Raw genomic sequence first — 22,843 nt, forward strand, 5'->3', positions numbered from 1 at the left:
TACTAAAATTTTTGTGATACTAAAATACAAAAAAATACTAAATACTAAAAAATACTAAAAAATTTGTGATATAGTCAGACAGCAATATCTAGATAAAGTAATAGGTTGAAGTTAAGATGCATTTAAATACGTTTTTCTTCAATTAATAAGTTAATTTATGAAAGCAGAAGTGGGCTCTTGTGCAGGGTAATGATTGGTAGCATGTTTTCCAGTCACTGGCAAGGATGTTACATGATTTGGATAGAGGGAACAGAGCAGTCTGCAAAGTAGTTTTTATAAAAACTTCAGGAATATATTTTATATAACCTGTGAATGCTGTGGGTATGTGAGTGCATAATTTTGTTCCTTCAGCTCTACTTCAGTGTTTATGCTTATCTTATACTTGTTATTTGGCATTGCTCTAGTATCCTTCTGAGTTTCAAGGTACCTGTGGAGGGGTGTGGGGGTGATGTTATCCAAGTCATATCTTGTTCCATCACATGCAGAGAGACATCTGTCCAGAAACTGAATTATTCTGCAGGGTAACTGAAAATCCTACCTCCATCCGGCATTATGTTTTCTGTTTTCTATTGAGTTATTTTGCATCATACTTCAGATGTGACAGCCATTTGATAATGTTGAGGACTCATCTCTGCAGGGCTTGAAAGGATTCTAACAGGCTTGTTGACTTCTACTCTAAAGCATTATAAGGAATATTCTTTTTCATCTATGAAACTTATATATTGTGTCTTAGTTTCTTTCAGGAACTTGAGAATACATAAATAGGTAGAAAATCAAGCTCACTGGCTCCCCTCTCTATTTTTTGAGTATTTATCACAAATAAAATTTTTTACTAATGGTAAAACAGTTACTTTTTTTGAATAAGTCATGATCACTGTATTTTTTTATGAAAAATATGATATAAATCATATTCAGGGAAATGTAATACTTATTTACTGGCTTTTCAATTTTTTTAAGTTAAAAAATAATATGGGGGTCATGTTGTCACATAGAGAAGCTGTAAAAAGTGCTTCTAGCCTCAAGCAACTTATTAAATGAACACTGATTAAGCACATTACACAGTTTCACCACCGAGGGAGTTCTAGACGTCAGTTAGTTCAAGAGAATCAATGTAAGGAAAGGGTTAAATGCTTCCTATAAATACCAGCCAGAGAACACATTTGATATTTAGAAACTGAAATGTATATATTAGTAAACAGTATAGGTAGAAGATGCAGGCATGCATTTAGTGTACACGTGAAACAAGTAAATAGGATTTTGAGATTAAAAAGTCGCGTGACCACAATTCGGTGGGGTTTGTTTGTTTTTGTAGTTGTTTCCTTCCCCACAGGAGGGGTTTGGGAAATGATGAGATGGTGACTGTTTTTAAGCAGTTATATAGGAAAGCTAGTATTCCTAAGAGGGAAAGGTTAGAGGCCCTACAAGAAGTAGAATTCAACCACCAAAGATGTTATTTTTTAGTTTAAAAAAAATAATCAAAATAGGATGCTAAACACTATGTAGAAGGACATTTGTCAAGATGGAGTGTTTACTCCTTCATTCTTCCAGAAGTTTGAAATTCTGCAGAGACTGGAAAATAGGACAAAAGGAAGGAACAAGGCTCATGATCTGACTAATGCATTTGATTTAAGAATGAAAGCTGAGACCTTAGCTTAGGTTTTAGGTTTAGTAGTGACTGAATAGGAGATGGGGAGGTCTATGTCACAGCTGATGTTATTTTGACTTACGCCTTGGAATCACTTGGTGGCATAATCCTGGACTACAGCTAAAATACTTCCAAGATTAGTAGGATCCCATCTGAGTCTCATCTGCATTTAACTTATATCTTACAGGGCAATCTAAAGCATTGAGAAAAGTGTTGAACAGGGAGAAAACTGCTGAGAGTGTTCTTCCTTGCTCAGCATACCAGACCATAACTCGATGATTGATAGAAGCATCGAAGGAGTAGAGATCAAATAGAAGAGAACATGATGCATGCCTATAGAGCAGAAAGAGTGATGGGCATTTCTGTGGATTTCAGCAAATCTGGCAAATTCTGAAAAAGACCTATTTTCTCTAAAACTTCATAAAGTAGAAAGTGATGAAATAACTTTTTTTTTTAAAGAAAGAAAACTACTGAAATGTAATCATTGGAAATGTTAGTGTTTAGTGATGGTAGAACAGTGATCAAAAATTATAGTGCTGGGAAATGAATGTTGATTGGAAATATTTCTATAGGCTTCAATGAAGTATTTAATGATTTTGATGGAGTCAAGAATAAGAAAAACTATGAGACACAGACAGATGAAAAGTCAGTTGCAAAATCTTTTATTAAATCTTAAATATATTGCATCCATTTCTAATGCATAGAAAACAAAATAGAGAATGCTCATTTGTTTCCATACGTGAAGAAATGTGTTTTATATTTACTGAAAGGCTGCTTTGTGTAGAATTCGGGATCATTTTGAAGGGTGGTACTTCTCTCGTTTTTCTTCTTGGGAGTCTTTTCATGTAATATGGATTTGTGTGATATGACGGTGAGTTGAGCTTGATGCTGACCTTTTCAGGTCACAGGTGACAGGATGTTAGACTAGTACAGGCCTAGTATACCAGAGGTCCATGAGACCAATATGTTGGCTTCTCAGTAGTACATTAGAAGTGGGATAAAGTAGAATGGAGCAGAAAATATATGGATGTACCACAGGCAATGAGTGTTGTTACGTTGCAATTTCAAGTATGTTAGACTGCTGTGTATAATACGAACTTGTTGGCTATTATCTAATAAAAATGGAAAAAAATTAGTAATATCAATAACACAATTGTACAAGGTTATAGTGAGGGAGGAAATTATATTTGAACATTTGTTAGCAAGATAAGGAGTAAAACATAAATGTTTCTATAAATGGTATGCTTTGATTCTTCAAGGTAGGCCTGTGTTGTGCATTCATGGTACTGCTAAGAGTATGGTAAAACCCTTGATTAACTAGATTCAGCTAAGCATATCTGTAGGCAGGGGCTGCTACTTTCTAGTGTCTGAATGTAAGTTCTGTAGACACAGACACACAGACAGACAGACACACACACACACACACAGCTGTAGTGAGTGTCCAGTCTTAAAGAACCATTTTTCTTTATTCCTAACTATCCTCTGTCTGTACCTTTATGATTCTCTAACTCTAGGTTGTAGCTTGTTTTTGTTTGTTTGTTTTTTTAATTCTTAGGTGGCTGCCAACCAGCTCCCAAATAAATACACAGAGACTTATTCTTCCTTATGAATGTCTGGCCTTAGCTTGTTGCTAGCCAGCTTTTCTTAGCTTAAATTATCCCATCTATGTTTTGCCTTTGGGCTTTTACCTTTCTCTATTCTCTATTCCTTTCTTTCCTTCTTATTCCACAACTGGTTGTGTGGCTGGGTGGCTGGCCCCTAGTGTTCTCCTCTCCTCCTCTTCTCAGTCCTACCTCTTCTCGTTCTTCTATTCATTCTCTCTGCCTGCCAGCCCCGCCTACCCTTTCCCCTGCCTTGCTAGTGGCCATTCAGTTCTTTATTAGAACAATCAGGTGCTTTAGGCAGGCACAGTAACACACCTTCACAGAGTTAAACAAATGCAACATGAAAGAACGCAACACATCTTTGCATCATTAAAAAAAATTACACAGCATAAACGAATATAACATATCTTAAACTAATATTCCATAACACTAAGTCTTAGTCCTTCACCCAAGGTTCTTAGTTACATAATCTTGTGTTCAATCCCCATCTAAGAAATGAACTAATTATAAATGGAACAGTTGAAATTTTAGATAAGTCTAGAAACAACAGCACACTTGTGAACATGGGTCACCTTGGTTTTGTCCTCCATACCTGGATAAGGGACACAAATGGATATATGGTGACTGCAGTGCTACTGTGGGTGGTACATGATGTCGTATTAAGATTTTCTGTTGTGTTTCTAGGTATATATATATATATAGGTTCTGAGTAAGCGAAAAGGGAATGTTGGAAGAAACAAAGGATGGACCAAGGAGAGAGGAGTGAGGCTCAGGCTGCAGGATTACTGAAGACAGGGAAAGCATTAAACTGCTCCAGGTCCCTCTGGAGTCTCTTTACATCAGAAATGAACAGAGATGGTTAATGCTTTACAATCTGTGAGAAGATGGATGTGGGATTGGATCCTCTGGAACCATTCAGAGCTCTTTTTCTTCATTCACCACAATGGAAAAATTAGTTCCAGGGAAACTAGCTTAGCTTAGCTTAGCTTTTCTTGCCTTTGCTGAATTCTCTCCAGCCCTCCCTTCCCTGTTCTCCTTTCCTTTCTTTTCCTCTTTCAATTTTCTCTTTAAGGATAAAACTCAACTGTTCAGGTAGAAACATAGGAAGGCCAAGGTGAGAAGACAAATCCTCAAAATTAATTAATGATAGTGTTTAGGAAACTAAAGGCATCTATTTATAAACAACCACGTATTCAAAGATGTTAACACAATTTTAAAGTGATTATAAGAAAAGTTCCTGGAAAAATACTGAATTGAACATACAGAAAAGATTTCAGAATGATGGTGAAAAGATTATTGCTTACTAAATATTTTTTTTTTTTTGGTTTTTTTTTCGAGACAGGGTTTCTCTGTGTAGCTTTGCGCCTTTCCTGGAACTCGCTTTGGAGACCAGGCTGGCCTCGAACTCACAGAGATCCGCCTGGCTCTGCCTCCCGAGTGCTGGGATTAAAGGCGTGCGCCACCACCACCCGGCACGCTTACTAAATATTATAAACAAATCCCAGGACTAATTTTCTTTAAGAGTTATTATGTTTGCACAAAAATGTAGAAAAACCCATGAATATTTCCTGAGGGTGAATTTGAACCTGTAGGCTAGAGTATTCTGGGATGTGGTGATACTCTAATGTCAAAGCCATGGAATCCTTCATGTGTGTAGCCTTCTAGTGTAAGTGAACTTAAATATACTTTCAGTGATTGAGGACACATAGAAAAAAAAAACTTGAATGAGTTTAATTAAATTAATTCTTGGCTTTATATTATTTATTTAAAAATATTAATAAGAAACTTGAAGTCAGAATAATTGTGAACATTCTTTGAGCTGGTGAGTCTTCGTTGAAAGCAGAGGGATGAGAGAGAAGAGGCAAAGAGAGAGGAGGAGAGAATATTGGAAGAGCCAGGCTGCAAAGGCCTCATGGTGTTCTTGGGAGCATGTGTCTAACCAAGAGAATTATTTTGGTGATGATATCTAATTGGTGGAACTACTTAGAATTATTGTTCTCTGAGTTTCTCTGAGCAATTTAGGTGCACAATCCTCCCAGGGTTTCTGGGCACGGTGTGTCAGTGACTGAGTGTTACCTGAGCAGATACGGAACAACATGCCAGTGGCCTCAGTCAAAATATTACTCAACTTACACCTTTATGTAATATTTAAGAAAATAAATATTTCTCCAGATCCTGGGTCTATAGGAATGAAAATTCTGTAAGTAAGATGGACCATGGATGATAATTGTAACTAATGTGTTTTGTTTTAGTAAAATTTAGAGGCTATTCTAACTAGCTTTGCTAGCTTAAACATCTTAAGTACTGTAAGTGATATACAATTTTCTCATGGTTATACAAATATCTCTTCTTGTTTTCAGTTAAAAAAAAAAGTGGTGAACTTGATAAAAATCCATGGTTGTAACAAAAATTTACCTCAAATTTCAAAATTCTTTAACACCTTCATCAGTTTTTTTAAAAAGCTAATTTCACCTAGAGGCAATATTTCAGACAGAAATTAGCAGGCAGCATCAGGGAGAGGATGGATTTGAGAGAGAGAGAGAGAGAGAGAGAGAGAGAGAGAGAGAGAGAGAGAGAGAGAGTGTGTGTGTGTGTGTGTGTGTGTGTGTGTATGTATACGTGTATACCCAGAAATATACTCAAATCCTATAGCCTGAGATCACCTTCCATTCTTGCTCCTCTTACCTGTACTTCCAAAGCACTGAGATCATGGGTGCACACCACCATGTTCAGCTAAATTTTGCAGTTTTAATTTCAATTTTACTTTTGTACCCCTGCTTACACATAAGATTAAAATTGTTATATACAGTCATTTTTGAAAAATACTTTCTTTGAAAAATCCTTTTTAAAATCTGTGGGTCATTAAAAATTTACTTTTTTCTCTGTAGCATGTTGCTGCTGTATCATGGTGGATTTTTTTTCTGTTCAAGAACATTTTAATCCCTTAAATACTCATTTATGTCACAGTAAGCTTACTCATTTGTTGGGCTGTTGTGGTTTTAAGTATTCTTTAACCAAATTTAATTTTACGTAGCATTTATCAAGTGTCATGTCTAAGGAAGTTAGTTGCATTAGATACTAGGAACAGAACGTGAATTGTCTTTGGGTTAATGGCGTCCATGTGTCATTTTTCTTTCCTCTGACTCCATCTCTTCTCCAGTACATTTCTCTGACTCTTGTTTCCCTCACTAATGCTACCACCATATGAACTTAGTTCCTTGCTGTGTGGTTTATAGGTGTGTCCTTCTATTTACAGTTAGCTAGCTTTGCCTTCTAAACTCATACCACCTTGGTGGTGGTAATGAGGGTGGTGCTAGAGGGATAGGTAAGAAGGTGGAGGAAGAGACTCATTCCCAAAGCAGAAAGAGTAATAGGAGCAACCGCCACGGAGAATGGAGGGTAAAAATGCCATGGCTAGCTCTTCACCATTGGCCAAAAGAATCCGAGTGTCGGTTTATAATGCTGGATGTCAGTTTAGAAGCCAGGAAGGGTGAATGCACCTTTACGATCACTGGTTGTTTAGTTAGTGCCTGCCCTCCTTTAGCTATTACTAACTAGTGGTAGTATTATTTTTGTTCTTATTTATCTCTGAATATTGACCAAAATAAGGCTCCATTGTGTAAAATACGTGTGTGCTAAATGAATCAACTGTGAGGGAAGTGAATCTGACATGCTAAACATTGTGTCCATATATACTGCAGGTATATTGTGAGGCCTGAAGGAGAAAGGCGAGGTGTCATTTTAAACTAGAGAGCTGGGAGAGGTGACTGAAGTCTATAGTCCCGGTACTACACAGGCTGAGGAAGGAGGCGCTTGAGTTTTAGGCCAGACTGGGACACAGTGTAACCTAACCCTACTTAAAAATACCAAATAAGAAGAAAGAAAGAAAAATGGTAGAAAGTAAAATCATACTCTTATTTGTATATTTTATAAGTTGTTTTTATTATGAAGTTATTTTTATTTATTAGCAGTGCATTCCAAGGCATCAGGCTGATCATTGATCATAAATTTATAGTTTCTTCATACAATGATTATGCTCTACTTATTCTTTCTAGTGGCTATAGTAGTAGACTGTGCCTTTTATGGTAGAATATTTAAAAAGGAAGCATAAAAAACATTTTTGTTAAAATCTGAGGAGATACCTTTGCTAGGTATCACTTTACACCATGATTATTCAAATATTTTTTAATTTATATATAAACATATATATTAAGGTATATGTTCATATCCACGATATTGTATATGCAATACAATGCCTCATATCTCCAAGCAGATTTTGAAATTTAATAGGAAGAAATTCAATGTATGTAATGATATTTTATTATTATTTTATAGATCAAACCAGAAAAAAAAGGATTTTTTTCATTACCAAGAATCCTTTTGTTTTTGTTTTTCCAAAAAAGAAAATCCTAAAGTTGTGAAGTATTATTAAAAGCTATTTAAAAAAAACAACACACACAAACATACACACACACACACACACACACACACACACACACACACAGTCAAATGCTAAAGGACAATAATGGGGGTCTATTGCCTTTTGTCTTTCAGCTTATTCATTTATGTAATTTTTAATGAAGGTTTTCAGGGATTCCATAAAATCTTTAAGTTGTAGTAATAATATGTAGGTTCAAATATAACAAATATTTCAAAATCCAAGGCCTAGGATGCCCCTGAGTCCAAGGAACTAGTAGTGGCATTCACAGGAAAGCAACATCTCAGAAGGTCTCAAAAGAGGTTTCATTGGCTCTGTGCAGCCTGAAGTTGCTTTGACTTTGGCTGGAAAACATTTTCCCATCACTAACCCTAACCCTAACCGTAACCCTAACCCTGAAGAATCAGAAAACTGTTTTATGATGTGTATTCCCTTAATAGTCATCAATAAGAACATGAATAATTATTTTTAATCAATGTAAGAATAATGTTATTCTCAAATTCTAGATTTTTGAAATCACTGTTAGACCCACCCTATTTCACAGTCAAATGTGGAAGACCCGAGTGAATCATGGGAATCTTTGTTTTAGAAAGTAATGCAAGCAAATATTGGCAAATTATTTAACATTCTCAACTGAAAATGCTAATGCCATCCCTGTTATCCCAGTTTAGAATTTTATGCATTCTGAGGTGAATTTCAATGGCAAAGTTAATTTTTAATTTGGTCTTTGAAACCTCAGGTCTAATGTCATTTAAAAGTTAAATATACTGTGGTAAATGCTGCTACATTCACATTTCTCTATTGTATCCAGACCTAAATGACCAGCCTCCACACCCTCATTTGTATAGTTTTAGGTGCTCTGCTTGCAGCTTTCAGGAGGTGAATTTTCCTTAGGCTGCACATACATCTAACAGGAATGGGCAGATAGATAAATACAGGACCTGAAGACTCCAAGGTGCCAGGGGTCAGTTAACAGGTGCCAGAACACAGAAACCTTGGATTCTCCAGACAGAGCTTGGGGTGTCTGCATTATCTGAGTCTCTTCTGTTTGTTCTTCATTACTCAGCAAAAATTTATACTGAAATGCATTTCAGCAGAGACAATATTTATTGTAGTTTTTTAGGTAAATGTAAAATGTATTTGGGTTTGATTCATTCTGTCATTCCTTCGTTGAAGGACATTGCTTTGCTTTGAAGCATTACTTAGGGGATAAACACACGCCCTTCTTTCAAGCTTGAAGGTCATTCTCTATCTGGCCTCTGTCAGAATTCTTTGCAGCAGGCTTTATAGCAATGCCAAGAGGAGGGACAAGGGGGTGGGGTGGGGTGGGGACCTGCAGATTTCCCCCACAGGCCTCCTGGGAGCCAGGCTACTCACACCTGCATGAGCAGTGAAGGCTGACTTAAACAATGTGATCAATTCAATTCTGTTCATTACCTCCCGCCCCATTTCCTTCCAGGGGAATCTGGTCTTCCTGTCACTCAGGATAACTATCCCCTGCCAGCATCACTGAGATCCACAAAGTCATAGTAATCTTATCAAGAGTGCGATTCCCCAGCTGGGACTTTGAATTTATCTAACTTGGAGGTAGCTGGTGAGGGCATCTAATCCTTTCTGTTGATATGCTGAGCTTCCAAACAATTCACAGTGGTCTTCTTGCAAAGATGGTCTAGTTAGTTGACAACATCAGGAAGACGTGTGTCCAAATGTACACGGACTGATCAGAAACCTATGATTTAATCCAGGAGTGGCATGGAAACAGAGTTGCTTCTTGCTGCTTGTGTGCAAATAACTCAGCCTCACCCTCAAGTAAATTTCTGGTGAGCCAAATGAAAATTGGACAAAATGTTAGATGTGGCAGCTTTGTGTAACCTCTAGGACACTAAAGGGTTTTGCTTTCTTTTAATCCTAAAATAAAACTAGCAGGGAAATTTTAAGTTTCTGATAAATATTTGATAATTTGTTTCAATTATCAAATTGGTGGTTTTCCTAATTTTTTGTATGTGTTTTAGGTGATTCCTTAACTAACTTTTTTTTTTTTTTAAGTTTCATGACTTCAAAGATCTTAATGTAAAGAAAAGTCATTTTAAAGACTTCTCTGCTTGTCTTCACCATCCCCTACCTGAGGATGCCTTCTGACCTCACCCCAGTGCACAGTGAAATCACAGAAGAGCATCGCTGGGGTGTTATTGTTTTATGACAGAACACATCGCTGTGGAACCCCCTGCTTGGCTTCTCTCATGTCTCTTCCTGTTGGGTGAATTCTTAGTGCTAGGAAGCACTGAGAGAGGACCATCTTTTCTTTACAAAAGTGACCTTTGACTCTAGGTAGCATTTTAAAAGCTTGCTTTCACTGAATAGTACAAATAAAATTGAATAGCAGAAAGGGGAAAAGGAAGTGAGAAAATAGATTCAAAAGTATGTCTAAGGCATAAGGACTCAGCTCATTTAAAAAACATACTCTGTACTTTTTCTGTTTATCTTCATAAACATATCTGTTTATCAAGATACACGACTGCATAAGTATATATTTATAAACTTGTTTCCAGTTGGCATCTGAGAGTAAGTTGGCATCTCTGTCATACATATACACATAAATGTGCATATATATGGATATATATGCACATGTTTATTTTTCATATGAGAATCTGAGTGTAGATATATAATTGCATGGATACACTTGGATCTAATGTATCTTGTTAAAAATGACTACATTTTTTATAAATAAACTTACTTATATAGAATTTATTCTTAGTTGGCATCAGAAAGCAAGGTGGCATCTGGTAGAACTTTTCAGTTTTCATTTCCTTCTTGTGTGTGTGTTCATGTGTGTGCATTTGTGTGTGTGCCACATGAGTGCCTCTGTAAAGTATGAATGTTAGAATGGGTGTGTTGTGTTCCTTATTGCTTTGTATAGTTCCTAAAGTAATGACTAAGTAAATGTAACTGGAATTATAATTATTACATTTAATATTCAAAAGTTAAATTTAGAAAGTAGTTAGAGAATTTTTTTTCACAAACAACCAAATGATGGAGGTCTGGTATATACAGTGAGTGGGAGAAGACAAAATCGGTTAAATCATCTGTAGGAGTCAATACCCAGGACAACAGTTGCCACTTTGTTGAGTAGTGGACCTCTGTGTGCTTTGTGAATGTACAATTTAGTTTTTTTACATATGCGTGCAAATTTGAGTTATGTAATTTATAGTAGATTAATTTGCCTTAATAGTTGAAGTTTTGATGGTTTTGAGGACAGTTTTTAAAAGCAATTGTTAGTGGCAACAGTATAAATGAAATTTGCCCTCCAAAACAGTTAATTTAGTCCCTTAAACTTTTTTTTAACAGTAGAGATATTTTAATATAGGATTAAGCTCTAGGTCTAAGACAAAGAAAGGCACTTGAAGTAAAGTAAGACACACCCCAAGAGCATGGGTATGGGGTTCTCCACGGAGAGTAGTCTAAAGTCTGACTGATGATGTACTGGGTTAATACAGATTTTTATTTTCAATTAGCATCATTATGAAAAGAGGACAACAACCAAATTACTTAAGTATGAGAAAGTAAGTGAAACCCAACATCCATTATTAGAACATTTTGTAGTGTAGCTTTCCATTGTATTCTATTAGGAAATTCAAGTACTATGAATGCTCTCTTAAGATAAATGCATACACACACACACACACACACACACACACACACACACACACACACACACACAGTGGCTGGCTGGCTGGCAATATTCATTTAGCATTTCAGTTTGCCACCATAAAGAAATGCTTCACTCAGCTCTGACGATAATCTTGCATAGATTGCATATATATGTATGTACTTCAACTTTGTATATAAAACGTCAGGTTACTGCCTGGTGACATACTTGTTAGTATAATGGGCGGAATAATTCAGTTATAGTCACTCTGGCTGTATAAAAGGCCTATATGTATCACATTGAAGATGGCATGCATAGCTGGTTATGAATTTTAGCAATGGGTAAGATATATAAATGAAGATCATGAAAGATCTGTTTCCTATGCCATGATGTGAATGTGCCATTTATGTGTAGACACAAAGATGATCAACTTAAAATGATGTGGGTTCCCTTTGAGACAGCTACAGAATTTACATACAGGTACCAGTTGCTCTTCCTATTGGTTAATACCTTGGACCTTCCTTGTATTCCGGTTGCTACATATATCACAGGACGCATTTCCTGTATTTTAAATATCTAATGTGTTTAAGTCATAATCAGTATTAATAAGTTTAATCATTTCCTCTTTTATTATATGTTTCTGTATATGTCCTTGTGTTGTGATGGTTGACTAAAACCATAGCTGAAGTGTAAAGGAGAAAACATTAATTTTATATTGATATTGAAAGAAAGCTTAACCTCTTTTCTTGCTCTTTTTTTTTTTTTATAGAGAACACCTGTTCCCAGCGCTGAAGCATTCCGGTGGTTCTTTTAAAGCCGTAGTATATCTTATTTTCAAGGCATTTGGAAATAAAGGGCAAACTAATGTCATGTTTTAAGAAACCACTTAGTCCACCGTTGAAGAAAATATCCAGAAATTATTTTCATTTTATGTATAGGGATTTCTTCAAAAAACAAGAGGAAAAGAAAAGAAAAAAGACATAAAAATACCAGGGAAGCTTGGGGAATTGGCCAGTCTATTTGCTTTCAATACACTGATCCTTCCTTTGATGTAATTTAGCTATACTAGTGAAGTTGTTGTCTATTTTGAAAGTGGCTGTAAAAAAAAAAATAAGTTTGGGTAACCCCCGACTGTAAAATCATGTATCTTTGCAAAGTACATATCTATACTTCATTTTCAAATATATGTGATTCAGTACTGTAAACTGTACAGATAGCAGCTTGTATTTTGTGTGTTTAGACACAAGGAGACAATCATGTCTGAGCATCTATGGAGATTAACAGTTTGTACACAACAATATGGTTCTGCAAGTTAAATCTGGAGCAATAAATTTTAGCTTTAAATATTTTTGCCAGTTGTTTGTAGAAGCAGCAGCAGCACTGGTGATAATTCATGCATCTTTCTGTAGAGACTGGATGGCCAGTTTCACAAGACTAAAAGATAATGCTGCATCCAGCATTTACCTTCAATTGTGTCAATGTAAGAGGGGAAGCTACTGTGAAGGTCTCAATTAATCTTTTGAGCACTATATTAGAGTAGTGGTTATGCACTTGCGTTGCTTACAAACGAGCTGTATAGAGGGTATACCCCCAAATACTTAGTGTAGTTGACTTGTTTGGGTTGCACTGTAAGGGGAGTACTCAGAATAGTTGGAAAATGCAGAATCAGTTGTATAATTTTTTATTTAAAAAAAAGTGTTTTCTAGGCTGAAGTTATCAGATCATAGAAAGAGAAAGTCATGCCTGACATTTTTTTTTCCTAGCCATACATAGGCTGCCCAAGCTTTTTGATTCTTTATTTTTTTGCTTTGGGAAGGGGTAGGAAAAGTAAAAACAGAAGAGTATTCATATGTTTTAATTCCATGTATGACACTGAATGGATAGGTTTAAAACAACAGTTGAATGCATTGAAGCCTACATTAAGACATGGCTGGGCATATTTTCAAGTTAAAAATAATTAAACACATTCATTAAAAGTGAGTCTTTTTGGTTTCTTTATCTTCCTTTCCATAGCCTCTTGGTTGGACTGATGTTCTTCCCCCAGGCTCTCAGAGGAACACCCACAGCTTCCATCCCCATTCTTATCACTGGATGCTTTCTTTCCATGAAGCAAGGCCACAGCGTGAGGAATTTGATAAAAAACAAGACAGCCCATCCCCAGGATACTTTGTAGAACCCGGGCACCTTGTCCTGTAAGATTGGATTTTCTTAGGACAGTCATGTTTCTTAAAGGACGCCTATCACATTAAGACAAATATTTTGATTTTTCTTTTAAATTAGACTGTAAGGATCAGTTTCAGGAATAAAATATAGTTTAGGAAAAACACATAGAATAACAAAGTTGGCATGTTACTTCCATCTTTGTTCTTGATGCCTGTCAAACAAGTTAGCAAGATGAGTCAGAAGAACAGCCACAGAAGAGAGTGGTAGGTCAGTGAGGATTTGAAAGTGCTTCAAAGGCTGGCAGGGGAATATTTTTTAAAAATCTCGTTTTAGTGTTGAATGGGAAATGGGATTACACATTTTTTTTCTAAAGGCAGGTCAGGTACACCATCACTGGAGTGAGCACCTTGATGAGACCATAGTAGGTTTGTATGATGCCAGTGTGGGATACCAGTGGGATGAATGTGCCTAGCTAGCATACCAATGCTTAGTCTGCAGTATGGTCAAGCAGTCTTTGTGAGGGAAATGCATTATGTATTACACCCACTTATGTTTAGAGAAAGGAATGAAATCATCAACAGCTGTATATTACTTTTGAGATAGCTTTCTACTCCATGTGTATTCCTTAGAGGGTTGGTAGTTCTAACTTCTGCTTCTGCTGTAGGACCAGTGAGCGCTGTATGAGTTTGTCATTGTCCCATTGGTTCTGTTCTTCTCTCTCTGTGTGTCTTTACAATTTTTATTTTACTTTATTCTTACGTTTGCCAATTTGTTAACTATGAGTACTTGGAAACTTATTTTCGCACTTGAATGGGAAGCTTCCTTTGCTTTTGTAAAAATGATTAGAAATGAAACAAACTTCTTTTCAGACTGTATTAGACACACAATAAGGAATTCATAGCAATGTATGGACAGTCAAAAACTCAAGTTGGTATTGCATGTCTTGATGTATTTTGGTTTTTTTTGGCTCTTTTTTTCCCAAGACAATGAATCTGTGTATTGTAAATGTGTTGTTTCACATGGCAGTTCATTTATTTTTAATGAAAGGAATTTGTTATTATAATGAACAGTGTGGCCTTTTTCTTTAATTCTCGTACATTTTATTATTTACACTAATTTCTATTATGCCACACACTTTTTATGTTTTCACTTAAACTCAGTTTACGAGATGTAGGGTACATATAGAATTCTCACTGGTGATGGTGAAGAAATTATCCTTCTAGATTGCCTCTAGTTTTCTTTCTCAAGTGTCTATGTATAGACAACTTGTAGCCTTAGGGCAGTGACTTGAAGGTATGCATTTTCTTTATTCCAAAGTATCAATGAAACATAACCTTTAACAGTTGATCACTGTATGTTTCATTTTCCATATCAAGGAAATTTAGAAATTAGCCATCATATTGTACGTTGTATATATACAACTTAAAAATTACATATCAGATATTGCTAAGGCTATTATAGAAATCTACACACATAAGAGTCCAGTCTTTAGTGGATGTCATGCCCTGGCAGCTTTTAAGGGGAGCCCAGGAGAGTATGTGGGACATTGCCACATAGTGTACTAAGTAAATGCTCTTCTTAGCTAGCCCTCAGCACTCCAGAAGAATACTATAATGCAGACCTCTGTCTTCTCTGACCTTCAGACTAAGGTGAGTTTCCTTCTAGTGGACTCTGTCTGTCCTCATACAAGCAGAGGTAGGCATACTCACAAAGTAGTACTGAATCTATCCTTGGGACATAAATAGAATCATCTTCCCCTAAGATACGCATATGTAAAAAGTCTCCTGATCGCTTAACCCCCAACCCTCAATTTCCTTCTGAGCAATCACAGGGGTGGGAGATGATGGGCTTATTATGAATTAATATTAAGTAATCACAAAAGGAAAGAAATGTGTCCATCCCTTGTTAGAACCCCTGGCATGGACGTTGTTCAATTAGTGCAAAAGCATATAAAGCCTTTAAACTGATAGTATCAGTAATCAAAGAATGAGAAGAAGGACACAGCTAAATGAATGCATGATTTGGGGTCAAATATGTTAAACAGAAAGCTGGAGTGGGTCTTTGATCATGGCGGGATTCGCAGCAATATCAAACAGTTGGTTCTCATGTAACAGCTAAACGTTTCAGATTTTGTTTTTATTAAATTTGGCATTTCACACTGAGATCTGTATTCCTAGTGAATAAAACACAGCTACTGTGTTCAGAGGGATTCCACTTCACAATTGCCAAATAGATATTTCAGGACATGGGCCACAAAGTGGACTCCTTTCCCGGTGTCCTCCTGTTCCAAACTGTGCAGTTATCGGTTACATTTTCTAATAGATATTTGTGTAAAGGTGTATGTAAGCTTGTGCAGTTATTTAAAAAAGCAGTTTTGGAAAACAGTGTATTTATTAAAGAAAAATCACTTATGGGGCATGTACAAAACTGTAAAAAAAAATTTAAAAATCACTTCAATTTGCCCAGTAAAGTTGTTTTTGTGAAATTTCTGTGTTGTTAAATAAAGGACTTTAGTATTCAAAATATCTCCATTTTTCCATGGCAAAAATTTTATTTGTGGGATTTCAATGAATGAACACACAGTTCTGAACATCTAATGTTGTTTATGGTGTAAAGGTTTGTATTTCTACATGTGTCCTTATTTTAGTGGTATGATGCTGTGTACAAATCTTTCATAAAATATGCTATTATTGTTCTTTTTGTTCATCCCTATCTGTCTGTCTGTCTATCTATCTATCTATCTATCTATCTATCTATCTATCTATCTATCATCTACCTATATAATCTATATAAAAAGAATGTGATTCTTGAAAAGACTAAGTTGAACATGAAGAAATGAGTCCTAACTTCCCTCCTCTCCTCTTCCATTGTAAGCATGACTGCAGAAAACACCTCAAGCCTTCCTTGTGCCTTGAGTGAAAATCTTTAGTGATGACTCTTGAAGACGTTGTCCATGAAGAAACATGGCACAAGGGATTGTGTCTCTGTCCGCTCCCTCTCATTTTGATTTGGTATCTGCATTGTGTTAATTTTTCTCGTAATGAAATCCTGGGGTCCACCGCTATTCATTATGTATGTGCTGGACCTCTGTTCACCACTTCTCAGCACAAAGGGTTAATTTTACTTGATGCCTTTGAAACCACACACACACACACACACACACATCCCAACCAGAACATGGTATTAAAACTTGGAAATCCTTGATATAGGAACACACAGAACTTCATACCATACAAAGACTTCGTGTTCATAGACTACCACCTGAGAAGATGGTTTATATGTGTACTGGAAATTGATTTGTGCATTGTTGGGGTTTAACATTGTAAATAGAAAATATTTGGAACATGGCAACAGGATGGGATTATATAAAGCAAGAAAGAGAACTTCAATAATCCTAATTACAAGAAACTCCTAAATAGGCAACAATGTCTCAGGTAAGTCACATGCTTTTTTATTATATTTGGGTAAAAGTAACAGAAGTATGCCAAATATATTCCATTGGAATTTGGCAAATAGTACTTTTCTTTACTTCAACCTAGCAAAAATATGAATGTCTGCAGGTTCATATGTGATGATGAGGAGATGATTCTTCAAGAGTTTAAATAATTTGGAGAGAAGAAGAATCCATTATTAACTTTCCTAATATTGAACTAGATAATTTGTATGGTTTCTACACACAGCATGGATTTTCCAAGTGTTTTTGTAAAAGTGTTTGTTTATGGTTTTATGCAGAACTTATTTTCCCAGTCTTTTTTTATATTTTGTTTTGGGGTGTGTGTGTGTGTGTGTGTGTGTGTGTGTGTGTGTGTGTGTGTGTAAAGAAAACCATTATTCAAATCTACCACTGTACACAATGTAAGGACTTATTTGCATATGCTGTGTAAGTAGCACTTTTTTATTTGAGAATTGGGCCTCCAATCTTTTGTTCTGCTGTGGTGGCTTGAGTTCTTTCTGCTTTTGTGTCCTTCATAACTCAGATTTTTTATTTTATTTTATTTACTTCTTTATTTTGCCAATTCTCAAGTCAATGTTTCTTAACTTCTGTGTATTGTGAGCTATTAACCACATTCCGTGTTCCCCCAGGTCTTCCCTACGAGAGCGGTGGTGAAAATGTCCATGTCTTACAGGTGTTACAGTTCGAAAACTGGAGGCACTTTGCTATCAGTTTCCAAGAGTGCTGCTATTCAAAACCAGCCTGAGTCTAACCTGAGCATAAAGTATTTTTTAATATGCAACTGCATTTCATAACTGTTTTAAAGATTTGTGGTAGGAGAATCTGGTGCCTGGTGCCAATTTCAATCACCGTCTTCTGATGACAGCCTTTCTGAAAATTGCTCCTGTGGCTGAAGGAATGCCGCACACGTGGGGGAGGGGCGCTTAGAAAAAGAAACAAAATTCGATTGTACCAGTTAACCTTTGATAAAAGCATAAAGCATGCTCAGCTGGAAATTCTTATTGTATACTTTAAGAACTTCCTTACTCTTCTGTGATTTGCCTTAACATTTCTTTTAAATATTTCATTCACATATTGAATAGATATGTGTGTATTTGTGTGTGTGTGTGTGTGTGTGTGTGTGTGTGTGTGTGTGTGTGTGTGTGTACCTGTGGATGTGTATAATTAGGTCTTTTTTCGTACATTAGGCTGTGTCCCAGAGGAGCTGAATATTAGCATGAGCTATTAGAAATCTGCCTTGGAAATTCAACTGTATGGTTGAATTGAATGCAGAGATTTAGCACTGGAAATCAGCGAATTTGGGGAAATTATGTAGAATCTTTTGGGCTTTGTAAGTGCTCTTTACTGAGGTCTGGTTTTGATTTATTGTGTCCTACTTTCAATCACTTAAGGAGCTGTTCTGAAATTGTGCATACAGTTTGCTCCACAGGTGTATCATTTACCTTCACATCATTTGTGTATTTAATATATTTATATTCAATAAGATATTTCTATATTTGAAGTTTAAATGTACATCTAAATACTGATAGAAGGCTTGATTTGTAGCTTTAATGAATATAAGATAGTACCAGGTGGAAAGAGAACCAGGCATTAACAACAGTGTAGACATATTGTCCTGTGCTGAGAGGGAAAAACCTATCTTTTAAATATAAAGACCACAAGAAAGTCTAAATGTCTGGGACTTGAGAGAAGGGAGTAATGAGACAGGGGATGAGATTGTAGGGTCAGATCACAGAGGACCTTGTAGATCACACTGGACATTTGCTCAAAAGACTAATGGAAAGCTGTTTATGAGAAGCAAGGAATTCCAAGCACTACACATGAGTTTTACACTATAGATGGTCAGAGTGATAGAAAGGACATTAAAACCATTGTCATACACGTGGAATCAGGATAGGGATAGTGAAGATTGTAAAATCAGACTAATTTGGTTTATAACATAGAGTAAAGGCAACAGGATCTGTAGATATGCAAGGAGTTAAATATGTAGAAAAGAATTAGTAGTGACTTCCTGGTTTTAGTATAAATAGTTGGAAAAGTGAAGTCAACATTTGCTGACATGAAGGAAAGTTATACTTTGGTTTTAGACATACTAATTTTCACATATGGGTTGAAAGGCCAAGGTTGAGTTATAGGTGGGAGGTAGAAATTATATTTATAAAGAAGAACTTGCTTGGGGCTATTGAAGGGGTGAGGATGAGTGATCTGGGATAGGAAGCTTAAGGGCAGGTCTGGGACTCTCCTATAGTGATTGTATCTTTACTTTCATTCTAATCAGTGTTTTAATTGGGGGTCCATATCCCACACTGATAAAGCTGGAGAACAAATGGAATTACAAGGGAAGAACAGGCAGTAAATAGCTCCAGCTATCTTCCCTTCTCTGGGACTCACATTCTTCTGACCTTTTATTACCCAATCAACTCTCCATCACGTGCAAGATTTGTCTAGTTACCAATATTTATCCACACATAATTCTAATTAATTACATATGCAAATCTTTTCTCTAATGCATAGGCACATTGAGTTAAAAGTTTGATGTGGCAACTGCAGTTTAAAAAAATTAAGCACAGTTGTGCTGAATTAGACTTCACAATTCATCTTTGTGTGCTTGTATTCCTTATTAGCTGTCCCTTAAAAGGGGATGATATTCTTATTATTTATTTGGTATCTCTGGGGACTGAAGTGCTGGAAAGTGGGTAGATACTGAAAATTGAGATTAGTTTTTGTTGACTTCCAGTCACAAAAGGGGATAAGATGTTCAGATTTGCCCAAATGATCCTTCACAAGGGAAAAGGCTGTCTCATAATGATAAAAGTACTGCGGTATAAATTGTTCATTAATTTTCATTCTTGTTTCTACTCTGCCATTCTTTACAGAGTTAATTATAAGCATTTTCACTGGGAGTTGAAATCCATTCCAGGCAGCATGATGAAAAGACACGTGCTTGTGTTTTGTATTTTTAGAGAAAGTGTTTAATACCCTCACTTCTTTAGTCTTCTTTAGGTTTGGAACCCACCATTTTACAGAAGTCTCCACAGGATCCAGGTACATCCTTGCCACTGTAGTTCTGAGCACTAAATTGTTCCAAATCTGAAGATACAGAGGGCCATTGTTTTAGTCCACGGTAATCCCAAGGACCTCTACACCCAGAACAAGAAAACAACTATGACAAACACAGAAATACTTGCTTTCATGATTGCTCGACAAAAAGTCGAGAATATTATGAAATCATTAAGGATTTTAAAGAAAATGCACAGTTAGGTGGCCTATAAAACAACTGGTGCTTGCGAGCAGGTTCTATCATTAAGAAAGACCTCACAAATAAATGTTCACAGAAACATGTAAGGGTTAGTTTATAAGCTGAATTATGGAGGATATTCCTACAATGTCATAAAATTGTGGGTCCAAGAAGACAGAGTACACATGAAACCAAGCTCTTAAAATGGTATATTTAAAGGAAGCTGGCACAGGGTTTACGGATGTGCTTCAAGCCACAGCTGACAATAGCCTTTCACTGTTTTGGTCTTTTGTGCAGCTTGTCTGTCTATTCTGTTGTGTTTATTCTGACTGCTCTGTATGGAAGGAAGAATGATGGTTAATTCTTGTCAAAATCATTATATACACTGCCAATATTGTATATTTATATCCTCCAAATCATAGTCTATGTATGTATATCTCCCTTGTGTCCTTAGTGGAAATTAACACATAATAGGCAAATAAACCTGCTTCTGATTGAGATTTTTGAAAACCCTTTGATCCTCTTATGTCTTTAAAAGGCAGAAATTCATTAAGTTGTGGAGTCTTCTGTGGTTGTCACGTACGTCAAGTAGCTCTAAATTAGAATGCAGTTGTCTCTACAGGGGCCACCAGAAAGTAAACTCTAAGATATCAATTGGAATTGGTAGATGAACTTGTATTTTGTTTATGGCATGAGCTCTGTATGTCTCACTTATGAAACCTTAAGGCAGGGATTATTTCAGAACAGTATTCCAGTGATGCTACCACAGTGTTCCTTGAACAGTTGTTTGTCATAGTTTTGACACTTAACATGCTAGTGACTATCTCATCTGATACTTTAAAAAAGAAGAGTAACAAATGACTTACCAGTAGGTCTAATGTAGTAGATTACTTACTAATTTCTTCATGAGGAAATGGGTTTTAATAGGACAATCTATTGTTTGAAAGGACATTTCAATAGAAGTGAAGTAACCAGAACACACGCTCTCTATATGAATGCTTATGGACAAATGGTAATTTACAATGGAGTTGTACACTGAAAGTGAAAAAAATTTAATAATATATTCTAAAAATTAGAATATATGTATCACCATAGCCTTGTCTCCTACTTTGCCAATCTCTACTTGAGCTGTAGAATCTACAGATGTGATTAGATTCCATATAACCATCCTTCCTAAGTTGTTAAAGATTAAATGGTTCCTGTAAGAACAGAACAGTTCCAAGTATTTCATTTCATAGTCGCTGTGCAAAGAAGGTAGAAAGTGTATCACAGGCAAGAGGTTGAACTGATGGGGGAGGTTTGTTCGGAGGTGGAAAGCGTTGAGGAAAGGCTAGAGCAAGAGCCACACATGTGGCTCTCATTCTTCCCATTTTCACAGCTTTAGTGTGAACCCTCACTTGTTCACACTGTGACTTCTAGCATCCCTGAGGTTAATTTTCCATTTTCAGGAATTCCTGAATATTGATCATTTTCATCCCTCTCATTTTCAGCAGCAATCCAACAATTAATTCTTTCTTGGTGGATCCAGTTGGCCTGGCTGGGGTCATGTGCCCAGCATTTAAACAGCTGTAAGGAAGCTAAAGAAGTTGTGATTAATCAGCATGTGTGATCAAGGTGGTGGCATGCTTTTCCCTCATACGTTCACCACATTGAGAATGAGTGAAGAGGTAGTCAGAGAAAATTAGGATCAGATGATAAGAAAAGTAGGACAAGATAAAAAGCAAAGGAAGCTAGCAGAAAGTATGAATACAAGGTGAAAAAACAGTGAGGTACTAACAGTGGGACCAAAAACAACATAAGGGAATACAGGGAGTGAGGACAGTAAGGGAGATGGAAGGAGAGTTGGGTGACATCTCCAGGAAAGTGTTTCATTGAAGCGTTAATGGATAAGGGAGCAGCAGGAGGAGGAGGCAGAGAAACTGAGACCTTGGTTGGAATCCTAATAGACTCATTAATTTCTGTATAATTGATAACTCAATTTGGTTAATTCGGAAGATTCATTTTTATTAATTAGTCATGTATATGCATAAACACACACAACAAACAGACATGTGCAATGCCTTCTACCCATGACCAGGGCTCAGTGAATACACAATTTCCGAGATGAAGATTATTATTTGCCACCAATTTGATTAGTTTTCAAGCAATATTCTGTTATAGTCAACCCACTTCCTTACAGAAATCTGTGCTAATGTTGTTTATATAGAACACAGCAAATGGATTTTTTTTTTATATAGGAAATGAGTTGTTTTCAGAAAACTAACAGAAGACCACCAAAGTCACAAAGTACAGTTTAGACCTTAGCTGCTAACTTTAACATTATCTTTATATAGATTCTTTCATTGTATTTGCTGTTTCATCAGTGAACCACTGAGTATGATGAAGCTGAAGGTTTTCTGGTTTCATCATATTTACATCTTGAACTTAAATAACCCATGCTTCAAAGAATGCTCTTATTTCAGAAACAAAAACAGTTGCTTTCCCATTTTATACTATTATTGGATAATAATAAAAGCATAGGTCACAATATTGAATGTGTTACAGTAATCTTGCTTTAAGACAAAGTTGAAAAAATTGACAAAGTTGAAACATGGCTATTCGTACTACCTGACTCAATGAGTATGTTCTTCATTGAGAAGGTAAAAATCTAAATTC

At 36.2% G+C, this 22,843-nt stretch overlaps 1 protein-coding gene across 2 annotated transcripts in view; it reads left to right on the forward strand.

Moving 5' to 3' along the window:
• The window catches only part of Cxxc4 (CXXC finger protein 4), a 25,872-nt gene extending 9,849 nt beyond the window's left edge, over positions 1-16,023 (forward strand). For both annotated transcript variants that reach the window (XM_052729983.1, XM_052729984.1), the window contains one exon: positions 12,103-16,023. In XM_052729983.1, coding sequence (XP_052585943.1) covers positions 12,103-12,147 — 45 coding nt within the window. In that variant the 3' untranslated portion in view covers positions 12,148-16,023. The remainder of the gene's footprint in view (positions 1-12,102) is intronic.
• Positions 16,024-22,843: the final 6,820 nt, after the last annotated feature.

The sequence above is a fragment of the Peromyscus californicus genome, unplaced genomic scaffold (assembly GCF_007827085.1).
Source record: "Peromyscus californicus insignis strain IS unplaced genomic scaffold, ASM782708v3 Scaffold_9__1_contigs__length_137607984, whole genome shotgun sequence".
NCBI lineage: Eukaryota > Metazoa > Chordata > Mammalia > Rodentia > Cricetidae > Peromyscus > Peromyscus californicus.